At 50.6% G+C, this 12,272-nt stretch overlaps 1 protein-coding gene across 1 annotated transcript in view; it reads left to right on the top strand.

The window, feature by feature from the left end:
* Nucleotides 1–12,272, top strand: part of PSKH1 (protein serine kinase H1) — a 39,567-nt gene that overhangs the window by 6,842 nt on the left and 20,453 nt on the right. Inside the window, exon 2 of the mRNA XM_025370251.1 lies at nucleotides 10,952–11,978. Coding sequence (XP_025226036.1) covers nucleotides 11,022–11,978 — 957 coding nt within the window. The 5' untranslated portion in view covers nucleotides 10,952–11,021. The remainder of the gene's footprint in view (nucleotides 1–10,951; nucleotides 11,979–12,272) is intronic.

Consider the following 12,272-nt stretch of genomic DNA (forward strand, 5'->3'; position numbering starts at 1 on the left):
TTTTTTTTTTTTTTTTTTTGGAGATGGAGTCTCGCTCTGTTGCCCAGGCTGGAGTGCAGTGGCACGATCTTGGCTCACTGCCACCTCTGCCTCCCGGGTTCGAGCAGTTCTCTGCCTCAGCCTCCCGAGTAGCTGGGATTACAGGCACGTGCCACCACACCTGGCTAATTTTTGTGTTTTGAGTAGAGACGGGGTTTCACCATCTTGGCCAGGCTGGGCTTGAACTCCTGACCTTGTGATCCGCCTGCCTCGACCTCCCAAAGTGCTGGGATTACAGGTATGAGCAGCACCACCCAGCCGGTAGACAGTTTTTCAAAACATGGCAGTAGAATATGGAGATCTTTGCAGGTGACAGGTTATAAAGCTTTGCTTGGAGAGGGCAAGGTTCCTATGTTTCCTTGTCTGGAAGACATTCACAGACCCTGCCTCTATGGCCAGGAAATTGCTTCAGGATTTATCCTTGCTCCCTGCTCCGGGACCCTGGCTTTCCCCACAAATGGGGCTAGCTTTGGCAGCTTGTGAACAAACTTGTTTTGGCATTCAGATATCTGTAAAACTCAAACTTCCTTCCTTCATTGTTGAGGATACTTACAGGGTGTCCAAAGAGTGTGGCTATGGTTTAACCACCGATCTGGCCTCTTCAAAATTTCTGAGGTTCTCTTTGCCTTGCAGCAAAGAGAAATCCAAGAGCCAGACCACATTTCTTTTCTTTTCTTTTTTTTTTGAGATGGAGTCTCGCTCTGTCGCCCAGGCTGGAGTGCAGTGGTGTGATCTCGACTCACTGCAACCTCTACCTTCCAGGTTCAAGCGATTTTTCAGCCTCAGCCTCCCGAGTATCTGGGATTCCAGGTGTTCACCACCACACTCGGCTAATTTTTTTGTATTTTTAGTAGAGATGGGGTTTCACCATGTTGGACAGGTGGTTTCAAACTCCTGATCTCAAGTGATCCACTTGCCTCAGCCTCCCAGAGTGCTAGGGTTACAGGCGTGAGCCACTGTGCCCAGCCTGTTTTTCTTTTTCTTTTTCTTTTTTTTTCTTCTTCGGAGTGTTGCCCTGTCGCTCAGGCTGGAGTGCAGTGGCATGATCTCAGCTCACTGCAACCTCCGCTTCCCAGGGTCAAACGATTCTCCTGCCTCAGTTTCCGAGTAGCTGGGATTACAGGCACCCACCACGATGCCTGGAAATTTTTTTGTGTTTTTAGTAGAGACGGGTTTCACCATGTTGGCCAGGCTGATCTTGTACTCCTGACCTCAGGTGATCTGCCCGCCTTGGCCTCCCAAAGTGCTGGGATTACAGGCGTGAGCCACTGCACCCGGCCAGACCACATTTCATTTGCTCTGAGTTCAGCACTTTGATAAATACCAAGGGAGTTCTGGAAACCTGAGAATGGCCCCTTCCCTCAAGGGTCTGACAGCTGTAGTGATCAAAGGCCGTCCGGAGTAGAGCAGTGAGCAGCGTGACTCAGATTATAGTTAGAATGGAGGTTTCTAAAGCAGACCCTTCAGGAAAGATCCTCAGGAAAGCTTTGTGGGTTCATCAACTCAGTGGCATGGGGAAGGTTAGAGGCCTGGACTGGATGAGGCCCAGCACTGCTGGAGTCTTTCCTGAGTGCTAGAAGGAGCCCCAGATGGGGAACTAGGAGATTTGGGTCCAAGATGCTTGGTCACCATCGTCTGAGTGGCTTTGGATGAGTCTCTTTACCTCTCCTGGACTGTCATTTCTGTAGAGTGTCAGTGAGGATGATAATGCTGAACGCTTACACTCATTGCCACACTGTCCAATGTGCATGCCTTCCTTGAAGAGTGCTTTGGACCAGGCTGGGAGTTGAAGGTTTGGAGGCGGACTCTAGAGAGTTGGGTACTTTCTGCAAGATGACATAGTGTGACCCTCCTGGGAAGTCTCTCTTTCTGAAGCTTCCTTACTCATCCTTGCCCATCCCTACACCCACCATGGTCACTGGGCTAGAGGCACACACAAGAGATGCTGGGAACAGGAAAAGGCTCTGCTTTTCTTCCTAGGAACTTTACCAGCCACCTCCCGTGTCATAGAGTCTGCATTTTCACCTGACCACAGTGTGGAGAGGGAGTTTAACAGATGTGATGGCCGGGCGCGGTGGCTCAAGCCTGTAATCCCAGCACTTTGGGAGGCTGAGACGGGCGGATCACGAGGTCAGGAGATCGAGACCATCCCGGCTAACACGGTGAAACCCCGTCTCTACTAAAAAAAATAACAAAAAACTAGCCAGGCATGGTGGCGGGTTCCTGTAGTCCCAGCTACTGGGGAGGCTGAGGCAGGAGAATGGCGTAAACCCAGGAGGCGGAGCTTGCAGTGAGCTGAGATCTGGCCACTGCACTCCAGCCTGGGCGACAGAGCGAGACTCCGTCTCAAAAAACAAAAAAAAAACAGATGTGATGGGACTGTGGAGCAGCTGTGATCACCTGGGGGCTGTTGCCCATGATCTCCACCTCTCAGCCAGCACCCTCTCTTGTCCACTTTCTTTTTTTTTTTTTTCCCCTCTCTTGGCCAATTTAGTCTAATATCATCCTCCAGTTTCAATCTGTAGTTGGGATGGTGGAGTACCCGCATCAGCCTGTCTTTACAGAGTTTCTGATTGGAATCAGTGGGAGAGAAACTGTGTCCCAGGAAGAGAAAAGGAAGGTCAGAGGGAAAATCCTTGACTCTCTTATTGCCGACTGACTTTATTTTATTTATCTATTTATTTTTATTTATTTTTTCTTTTTTTTTTTTTTTTTGAGACGGAGTCTTGCTCTGTCACCCAGGCTGGAGTGCAGTGGCTGGATCTCAGCTCACTGCAAGCTCCGCCTCCCGGGTTTACGCCATTCTCCTGCCTCAGCCTCCCGAGTAGCTGGGACTACAGGCGCCCACCACCGCGCCCGGCTAGTTTTTTGTATTTTTTAGTAGAGACGGGGTTTCACCATGTTAGCCAGGATGGCTTCGATCTCTTGACTTCGTGATCCGCCCGTCTTGGCCTCCCAAAGTGCCGGGATTACAGGCTTGAGCCACCGCGCCTGGCCTATTTATTTATTTTTTGAGACAGAGTCTCGTTCTGTCGCTCAGGCTGGAGTGCAGTGGCGTGATCTTGGCTCACTACAAGCTCTGCCTCCTGGGTTCAAGCAATTCTCCTGCCTCGGCCTCCTGAGTAGCTGGGATTACAGGCACCTGCCACCTTACCTGGCTAATTTTTGTCTTTTTTAGTAGAGACGGGGTTTCACCCTGTTAGCCAGGATGGTCTCAATCTCCTGACCTCGTAATCTGCCCGCCTCAGCCTCCCAAAGTGCTGGGATTACAGGCGTGAGCCACCGCGCCTGGCCTATTTATTTATTTTTGAAGAGATGGAGTTTTGCTCTGTCGCCCAGGCTGGAGTGCAGTGGCGCGATCGCGGCTCACTGCAACCTCCGCCTCCTGGGTTCAAGCAGTTCTCCTGCCTCAGCCTCCCGAGTAGCTGCGACTACAGGCGCATGCCACCACGCCTGGCTAATTTTTTTTTGTATTTTAGCAGAGATGGGGTTTCACCGTGTTGCCCAGGCTGGCTCAAACTCCTGAGCTCAGGCAATCCACCTGCCTCAGCCTCCCAAAGTGCTAGCATTACAGGCATGAGCCACCGTGCCCAGCCTATTTTTTTTTTTTTGGAGACAGGGTCTTGCTCTGTCGCCCAGGTTGGAGTGCCGTGGCACAAACAGCACATTGCAGCCTCGACTTCCCTGGCTCAAGCGATCCTCCCACCTCAGCCTCCTGAGTATCTGGGACTACAGGTGCATGCCACCATGCCTGACTAATTTTTTGTAGAGATGGGGTCTTACTACATTGTCCTGGCTGGTCTCAGACTCCAGGGCTCAAGCAGTCTTTCCACCTTGGCCTCCCAAAGTGCTAGGATCACAGTGTCAACCACTGTGTCCTGATGCTGACTTACTTTTGATCCCTGTGCAGGCTTTGTTTGTTTGAAGTGAAAAGTCAGGCCAGGTGCAGTGGCTCACACCTGTAATCCCAACACTTTAGGAGGCGGGGTGGGCGGATCACTTGAGGCCAGGAGTTCAAGACCAGTGGCCAACGTGTCGTAACGCTGTCTTTACTAAAAATACAAAAATTAACCAGGCATGATGGCACATGCCTATAATCAGCTACTTGGGAGGCTAAGGCACGAGAATCATTTGAACTTGGAAAGCAGAGGTTGCAGTGAGCTGAGATTGTGTCACTGCACTTCAACTTAGGTGATAAAGCGAGACTCCATCTCAAAAAAAAAAAAGAAGTAAAAATGAATTGAAAAGTTAGGCCTTTTGTTTTTTGTTTTTTGGAGACAGAGTCTCGCTCTCTCGCCCAGGCTGGAGTGCAGTGGTGCGGTCTCGGCTCACTGCAACCTCCGCCTCCCTGGTTCAAGTGATTCTCCTACCTCAGCCTCCTGAGTAGCTGCGATGACAGGCGTGCATCACCATGCTCTGCTAATTTTTGTATTTTTAGTAGAGACGGGGTTTCACTGTGTTAGCCAGAATGGTCTTGATCTCCTGACCTTGTGATCTACCTGCCTCAGCCTCCCAAAGTGCTGGGATTACAGGTGTGAGCCACCACGCCTGGCCGGCTATTTTTTTTTTTTTTTTTTTTTTTTTTTTTTTTTTTTTTTTTTTTTTTTAAATTTATTTATTATTATTATACTGTAAGTTGTAGGGTACATGTGCATAACGTGCAGGTTTGTTACATATGTATACTTGTGCCTTGTTGGTGTGCTGCACCCATCAACTCGTCATTTACATCAGGTATAACTCCCAATGCAATCCCTCCCCCCGCCCCCCTCCCCATGATAGGCCCCGGTGTGTGATGTTCCCCTTCCCGAGTCCAAGTGATCTCATTGTTCAGTTCCCACCTATGAGTGAGAACATGCGGTGTTTGGTTTTCTGTTCTTGTGATAGTTTGCTAAGAATGATGGATTCCAGCTGCATCCATGTCCCTACAAAGGACACAAACTCATCCTTTTTTATGGCTGCATAGTATTCCATGGTGTATATATGCCACATTTTCTTAATCCAATCTGTCACTGATGGACATTTGGGTTGATTCCAAGTCTTTGCTATTGTGAATAGTGCTGCAATAAACATACGTGTGCATGTGTCTTTATAGCAGCATAATTTAGAATCCTTTGGGTATATCCCCAGTAATGGGATGGCTGGGTCATATGGTACATCTAGTTCTAGATATTTTTTTTTTTTTGTTAGTATTTCTAGTAGAGACGGGGTTTCACCGTGTTAGCCAGGATTGTCTCGATCTCCTGACCTTGTAATCTGCCAGCCTCGGCCTCCCAAAGTGTTAGGATTATAGGCGTGAGTCACCACACCCAGCCGAATTCAGGCCTTTGACTCACTGTAATCTGATGGTCTCTGTGGGTTCTCTATGGCCCTCAAGATGCCATAGTAAAACCTGCTTGGGCCTCCCTCTGCCACCTATGATGGGATCTGCTGCAAACTTCACAAGGGTGTGAGGAGGTGTCAGTGTTGCCCCATGGCCCCAAGCACTATCCTTGGGCAGCCCTGGAGTCCCTGACTCTGATCAGCTCTTTTCAGACATCAGGTTCTATATCCAGAAACCCACAGTAAATGTCACATGCATGGTCCACATGCACACCACACATCCAAAACTGAACTCTTTACACTGCTTCCCAAATCTCTGCTTCCTGCTACACTCCTGACCACTTGCCCCTGAGCTGTGCAAGGGACTGGGTGCTGTCCTCATTCTTCCCTTCCGCCCAGCATGGAAGTTCTGCTGCTGTTATCTCTCGATTCTACTCTACTGTTTGGGGCACTACATTCTTTTTTTTATTTTCCTTTTTAAAACAGGGTCTTGCACTGTCACCCAGGCTGGAATGCAGTGGTGTGATCATAGCTCACTGCAGCCTTGATCTCTTGGGCTCAAGCAATCTTCCTGCCTTAGCCTCCAAAGTAACTGGGACTACAGGTGCATACCATCATACCCAGCTGATGTTTTTTTTTTTTTTTTTTTTTTTTTTGAGACGGAGTCTCACTCTGTTGCCCAGGCTGGAATGCGGTGGTGTGATCTCGGCTCACTGCAACCTACGCCTCCCAGGTTCAAACAATTCTCCTGCCTCAGCCTCCAGATGAGCTGGGATTGCAGGCGCCTGCCACAATGCCTGGCTAGTTTTTGTATTTGTATTTGTATTTTTTTACATATTTTTTGAGACAGAGTCTCACTGTGTCATCCAGGCTGGTGTGCAGTGGTGCCATCTTGGCTCATTGTAACCTCCGCCTCCCGGGTTCAAGCAATTCTTCTGCCTCAGCCTCCTGAGTAGCTAGGATTACAGGCATGTGCCACCACACCCAGCTTATATTTTTGTATTCTTTTGGTAGAGATGGGGTTTTACTGTGTTGGTCAGACTGGTCTCGAACTCCTGATCTTGTGATCCGCCCACCTCGACCTCCCAAAAGTGCTGGGATTACAGGTCTGAGCCACCGCACCCAGCCTAATTTTTGTATTTTTAGTAGAGACAGAGTTTCTCCATGTTGATCAGGCTGGTCTCAAACTCCCAACCTCAGGTGATTCACCTGCCTCAGCCTCCCAAAGTGCTAGGATTACAGGCGTGAGCCACCGTGCCCAGCCTACCTAGCTAATTTTGTAATCTTTTGTAGAGACAGGGTCTCACTGTGTTGTCCAGGCGAGTCTCGAACTCCTGCACTCAAGCTATCCCCGGAACCTCAGCCTCCCAAAGAGTTGGGATTACTCCCAAAGTGCTGGGATTACTCCCAGTGCTGGGATGACCACACCCATACTCTTACTGGTCTTTTTTTTTTTTTTTTTTTTTTTGAGACAGAGTCTCACTCTGTCGCCTAGGCTGGAGTGCAGTGGTGCAATCTCTGCTCACTGCAACCTCCGCCTCCCGGGTTCACGCCATTCTCCTGCCTTAGCCTCCCGCGTAGGTGGGAATACAGGTGCCTGCCACCACGCCCAGCTAATTTTTTGTATTTTTAGTGGAGACAGGGTTTCACCGTGTTAGCCACTATGATCTTGATCTCCTGACCTCGTGATCCGCCCGCCTCGACCTCCCAAAGTGCTGGGATTAAAGGCATGAGTCACCACGCCCAGCTCTTACTGGCCCTTTTAATCCACTTTGACCCTCCTCCAGGTCAACCTCATCCTTCTCTCTAAACACAGATCTGACTGCCTCTTTTCTCGTAAACGCTTTCATAGCTCTCCTTCACTTCCCAGGAAGGTCCTGGTCCTCACTTGTGTTGCTCTCCAGAACCAGCTTCTGCTGACCTTCTATAACTTCATCTCCACATTCCTGCCTTTATACCACCAAACTGCCCATTCCTAGACACAGGATGTTACTCTGGGTTTCTGAGCCTTTACAGTGTGTTATTCTCTCTCCCTGAAACACCATTCCTACCTTTCATCATCTGACTCATTCTTGCTTCAAAATTCAGCATGGAGGTTACCTCCTTCAGGAAGGTTTTCCTAACCCCGGCTTCACTCTACGTTATCTACTGTTGGTTCTTAAACTTAACACTTACCGTGTTATATTGAAATTATGTTTTTGGCTGGTCGCAGTGGCTCACACCTGTTATCCGAGCACTTTGGAAAGCCAAAGCTGGCAGATCACTTGAGGTCAGGATTTGGAGACCAACCTGGCCAACATGAAACCCTTTCTCTCTATTAAAAATACAAAAATTACCCAGCCGAGATGGCAGGTGCCTGTAATCCCAGCTACTTGGGAGCCTGAGGCATGAGAATCGCTTGAACTTGGGAGACAGAAGCTGCAGTTAGCTGAGGTCGTGCCTCTGCACTCCAGCCTGGGTGAAGGAGACTCTGTCTCAAAAAAAGAAAAAAAAATTATCTCTTTTTATGCTTCTCTCTTTATTTAGATTGTGAGTCAGTTGACCATGTTCTACTTGTTTGTGTGTGTGTGTGTGAAAATATAACCTACATTGGACCATGTTTTATTTATTCCTGTGCCCCTGGTATCTACTAGATATTTAATAAATGTTTTATCTGAATTGATCATTCGTCTTCCAGTTCTGTGTGTCATAATTTTTTTTCTTTTTGACAGAGTTTCACTGCTGTTGCCCAGGCTGGAGTTCTATGGAGTGATCTCGGCTCATTCCAACCTCTGCCTCCTGGATTCAAATGATTCTCCTGCCTCAGCCTCCCAAGTAGCTGGGATTACAGGCATGTGCCACCAAGCCCGGCTAATTTTGTATTTCTAGTAGAGACGGGGTTTCACCATGTTGGCCACGCTGGTCTTGAACTCCTGACCTCTGGTGATCCGCCCGCCTTGGCCTCCCAAAGTGCTGGGATTACAGGCGTGAGCCACCGCACCCAGCCTGTTTTTTTTGGAGACAGACTCTCTCTCTGTCACCCAGGCTGGAGTGCAGTGGCCGGATCTCAGCTCACTGCAAGCTCCGCCTCCCGGGTTCACTCCATTCTCCTGCCTCAGCCTCCCGAGTAGGGGACTACAAGCGCCCGCCACCTTGCCCGGCTAATTTTTTGTATTTTTTAGTAGAGACGGGGTTTCACCGTGTTAGCCAGGATGGTCTCGATCTCCTGACCTCGTGATCCACCCGCCTCGGCCTCCCAAAGTGCTGGGATTACAAACGTGAGCCACTGTGCCCAGCCTTTTTTTTTTCTTTTAAGACAGATCTCGCTCTGTTGCCCGGGCTGGAGTGCAGTGGCGCAGTCTTGGCTCAGTGCAACCTTCACCGGGTTCAAGTGATTCTTCTGCCTCAGCCTCCCTAGTAGCTGGGGTTACAAACAGGTGTGCATCACCACACCCAGCTAATTTTTTTTTTTTTTAGTAGAGACGAGGTTTTACCATGTTGCCTAGGCTGGTCTTGAACTCTGGACTTCAAGTGATCCGCCCACCTCGGCCTCCCAAAGTGCTGGGATTACAGGCGTGAGCCACTGGGCTCAGCCTGTGTGTCATAATTAATAGGAAATCCTTAGCTCTCTTCAACCCTTGGAGCACTCGGGTAGACATAGAGAAGAGCCCTCTCGTTAGAAAGGTGGTACCTCTGGAAAGCAGTAACTTCAGCACTGCACCTTGTCCGGGGCCCCACCAGCCCCAGGGTATTGTTCATGGTTGGAACATCTCTGGGAATCAAACTGGAAGGGCTCCTGAATCCCCATCGTAAGGAAGCAAAATAACCCTGATCTTCATCCTGAGTTAAATCTGAGTGAAACTGCCAGTGTCGTCTCTGAGCTCAAGCCCCTCTGACTCTTTTTTTTTTTGAGATGGAGTCTCACTCTTTTGCCCAGGCTGGAGTGGGGTGGCACAATGTCAGCTCACAGCAACCTCTGCCTCTCAGGTTCAAGCGATTCTTGCCCAAGTAGCTGGGATTACAGGCGCCCGTCACCACGCCCAGCTAATTTTTGTACTTTTAGTAGAAATGGGGTTTTACCATGTTGGCCAGGCTGATCTCAAACTCCTGACCTCAGGTGATCTGCCTGCCTCGGCCTTCCAAAGTGATGGGATCACAGGCATGAGCCACCATGCCCGGCCCCGCCTCTGACTCTTGAATGAAGACCAGGCAAGTTTTGCAGTCACCAGGTGGCGTGTGCTGAGGCTTGTGGTCCCAAGTTCACTGGAGTTGATTACAGCAGCTCTGGGCCTTGTGTGGGATTTCAGCCATCCATGTAGTGTGCTGGGGAAGTGAGAGACCCTGGAATAGGGAGTTAAACTGCTAGGGTGGGGATGGTGCATTAGCGAAGGAGTGGAAGCCTTCCAGGAGAATGAGGGAGAGCCCCAGGGAAGTGGTTTGTTGTTTGTTGCAGAGGGACCAACCCCTGTAGGAAGCCCAAAGGGCTGGGAAAGATATCCATGAAGGAGGCCTTGGAGAAGCAGCTTTCTGAGCCCTGGTGGGTGATGGTGTTAGAGAGCAGGCCTCCAACACTTCACACCCCCATTTCAGAAAAGATGAGTCAGAATAATAAGAGGAATGATTTTAACATTTTAGAAACATGGGACTTCAACTAGGATAAGGGGCCCAGGCAGAGGAGTGAGGAGAGTGGGCGCCCTGACGGCTGAGGCTGTGCGTGTTCCTGGCCCCTCTCAGGGTTGAAGAGCAGCATGAGACTGAGGCCCAGGGAGATATGAGTCAAAGCCGTGATGTGGCTGGGCGTGATGGCTCACGCCTGTAATCCCAGCACTTCGGGAGGCTGAGGCAGGCGGATCATGAAGTCAGGAGATTGAGACCATCCTGGTTAACATGGTGAAACCCCGTCTCTATAAAAAAAAATACAAAAAATTAGCTGGGCGTGGTGGCGGGCGCCTGTAGTCCCAGCTACTTGGGAGGCTGAGGCAGGAGAATGGCGTGAACCCGGGCGGCGGAGCTTGCAATGAGCAGAGACCGTGCGCCACTGCACTCAAGCCTGGGCGACAGAGCGAGACTCCGTATCAAAAAAAAAAAAAAGAAGCCGTGATGCTTGGGCCATCTTTTCAGCTAGACCCTATGTTGAGTCTGGGCTCTTGAACAGCAAAGCTATACTCCTGACCAGGGAAATAAATGAGAGCCAGGACTTCGGTTTTTTGTTTGTTTGTCTGAGACAGAGTCTCGCTCTGTTGCCTAGGCTGGAGTGCAGTGGTGCAATCTCAGCTCACTGCAACCTCCACCTCCTGGGTTCAATCAATTCTTGTGCCTCAGCCTCCCGAGTAGCTGGGATTACAGGTGTATGCCACTGTGACCGGCTAATTTTTGTGTTTTTAGTAGAGACGGGTTTTCACCATGTTGGTCAGGCTGGTCTTGAACTCCTGACCTTAGGTAATCCACTTGCCTCAGCTTCCCGAGGTGTTGGGATTACAAGTGTGAGCCATCACGCCTGGCTAGGAGTTTGGTTTTAATGAGACTGGGTTTCTGGAGAGGGAGAGCTGAGGAGGACGGCTGGTTTCCTTAGAGTTGTCCTGGCTGTGCTGACTTGTTCTCTCTTTGTGTGTAGGTGTAGACGGGGCACTGCCTTCAGAGCAGGTCCTGCCAGCCTCGCTGGAGAGGATGCCCTCGTGTCCGTGATGGGCTGTGGGACAAGCAAGGTCCTTCCCGAGCCACCCAAGGATGTCCAGCTGGATCTGGTCAAGAAGGTGGAGCCCTTCAGTGGCACTAAGAGTGATGTGTACAAGCACTTCATCACAGAGGTGGACAGTGTTGGCCCTGTCAAAGCTGGGTTCCCAGCAGCAAGTCAATATGCACACCCCTGTCCCAGTCCCCCGACTGCTGGCCACACGGAGCCTCCCTCAGAACCACCACGCAGGGCCAGGGTAGCTAAGTACAGGGCCAAGTTTGACCCACGTGTGACAGCTAAGTATGACATCAAGGCCCTAATTGGCCGAGGCAGCTTCAGCCGAGTGGTACGTGTAGAGCACCGGGCAACCCGGCAGCCATATGCCATCAAGATGATTGAGACCAAGTACCGGGAGGGACGGGAGGTGTGTGAGTCGGAGCTGCGTGTGCTGCGTCGGGTGCGTCATGCTAATATCATCCAGCTGGTGGAGGTGTTCGAGACGCAGGAGCGGGTGTACATGGTGATGGAGCTGGCCACTGGTGGAGAGCTCTTCGACCGCATCATTGCCAAGGGCTCCTTCACCGAGCGTGATGCCACACGGGTGCTGCAGATGGTGCTGGATGGCGTCCGGTATCTGCACGCACTGGGCATCACACACCGAGACCTCAAACCTGAGAATCTGCTCTACTACCATCCAGGCACTGACTCTAAGATCATCATCACCGACTTTGGCCTGGCCAGTGCTCGCAAGAAGGGTGACGACTGCTTGATGAAGACCACCTGTGGCACGCCTGAGTACATTGCCCCGGAAGTCCTGGTCCGCAAGCCCTACACCAACTCAGTGGACATGTGGGCGCTGGGCGTCATTGCCTACATCCTACTCAGTGGCACCATGCCGTTTGAGGACGACAACCGTACCCGGCTGTACCGGCAGATCCTCAGGGGCAAGTACAGTTACTCTGGGGAGGTGAGTCTGTGCTGCCCTGTCCCGGCATGTTGGGGAGGCACCTGCGGGGGCAGGTATTTCCTGCAGCTCTGTCAGAGGTACATCCTCAGGGCCATGCTCATGAGGGCCAGGCAGGTCATGTAAAAGGGACAAAGTGAGACTATCACAATGTAGTTTGGGTTCCCTCATGAGCCCTGAGACAAGGGCTTGGGAGCAGATAGTTTATTTAGGATGTGATTTGAGTAACTGCAAGTGAAGGAGTGGGGAAGGCGAGGCAGGAAAGGGAGAAAGTCAGTAGAGTAGATTGAGAAGTGG

The sequence above is a fragment of the Theropithecus gelada genome, chromosome 20 (genome assembly GCF_003255815.1).
Source record: "Theropithecus gelada isolate Dixy chromosome 20, Tgel_1.0, whole genome shotgun sequence".
Lineage (NCBI taxonomy): Eukaryota > Metazoa > Chordata > Mammalia > Primates > Cercopithecidae > Theropithecus > Theropithecus gelada.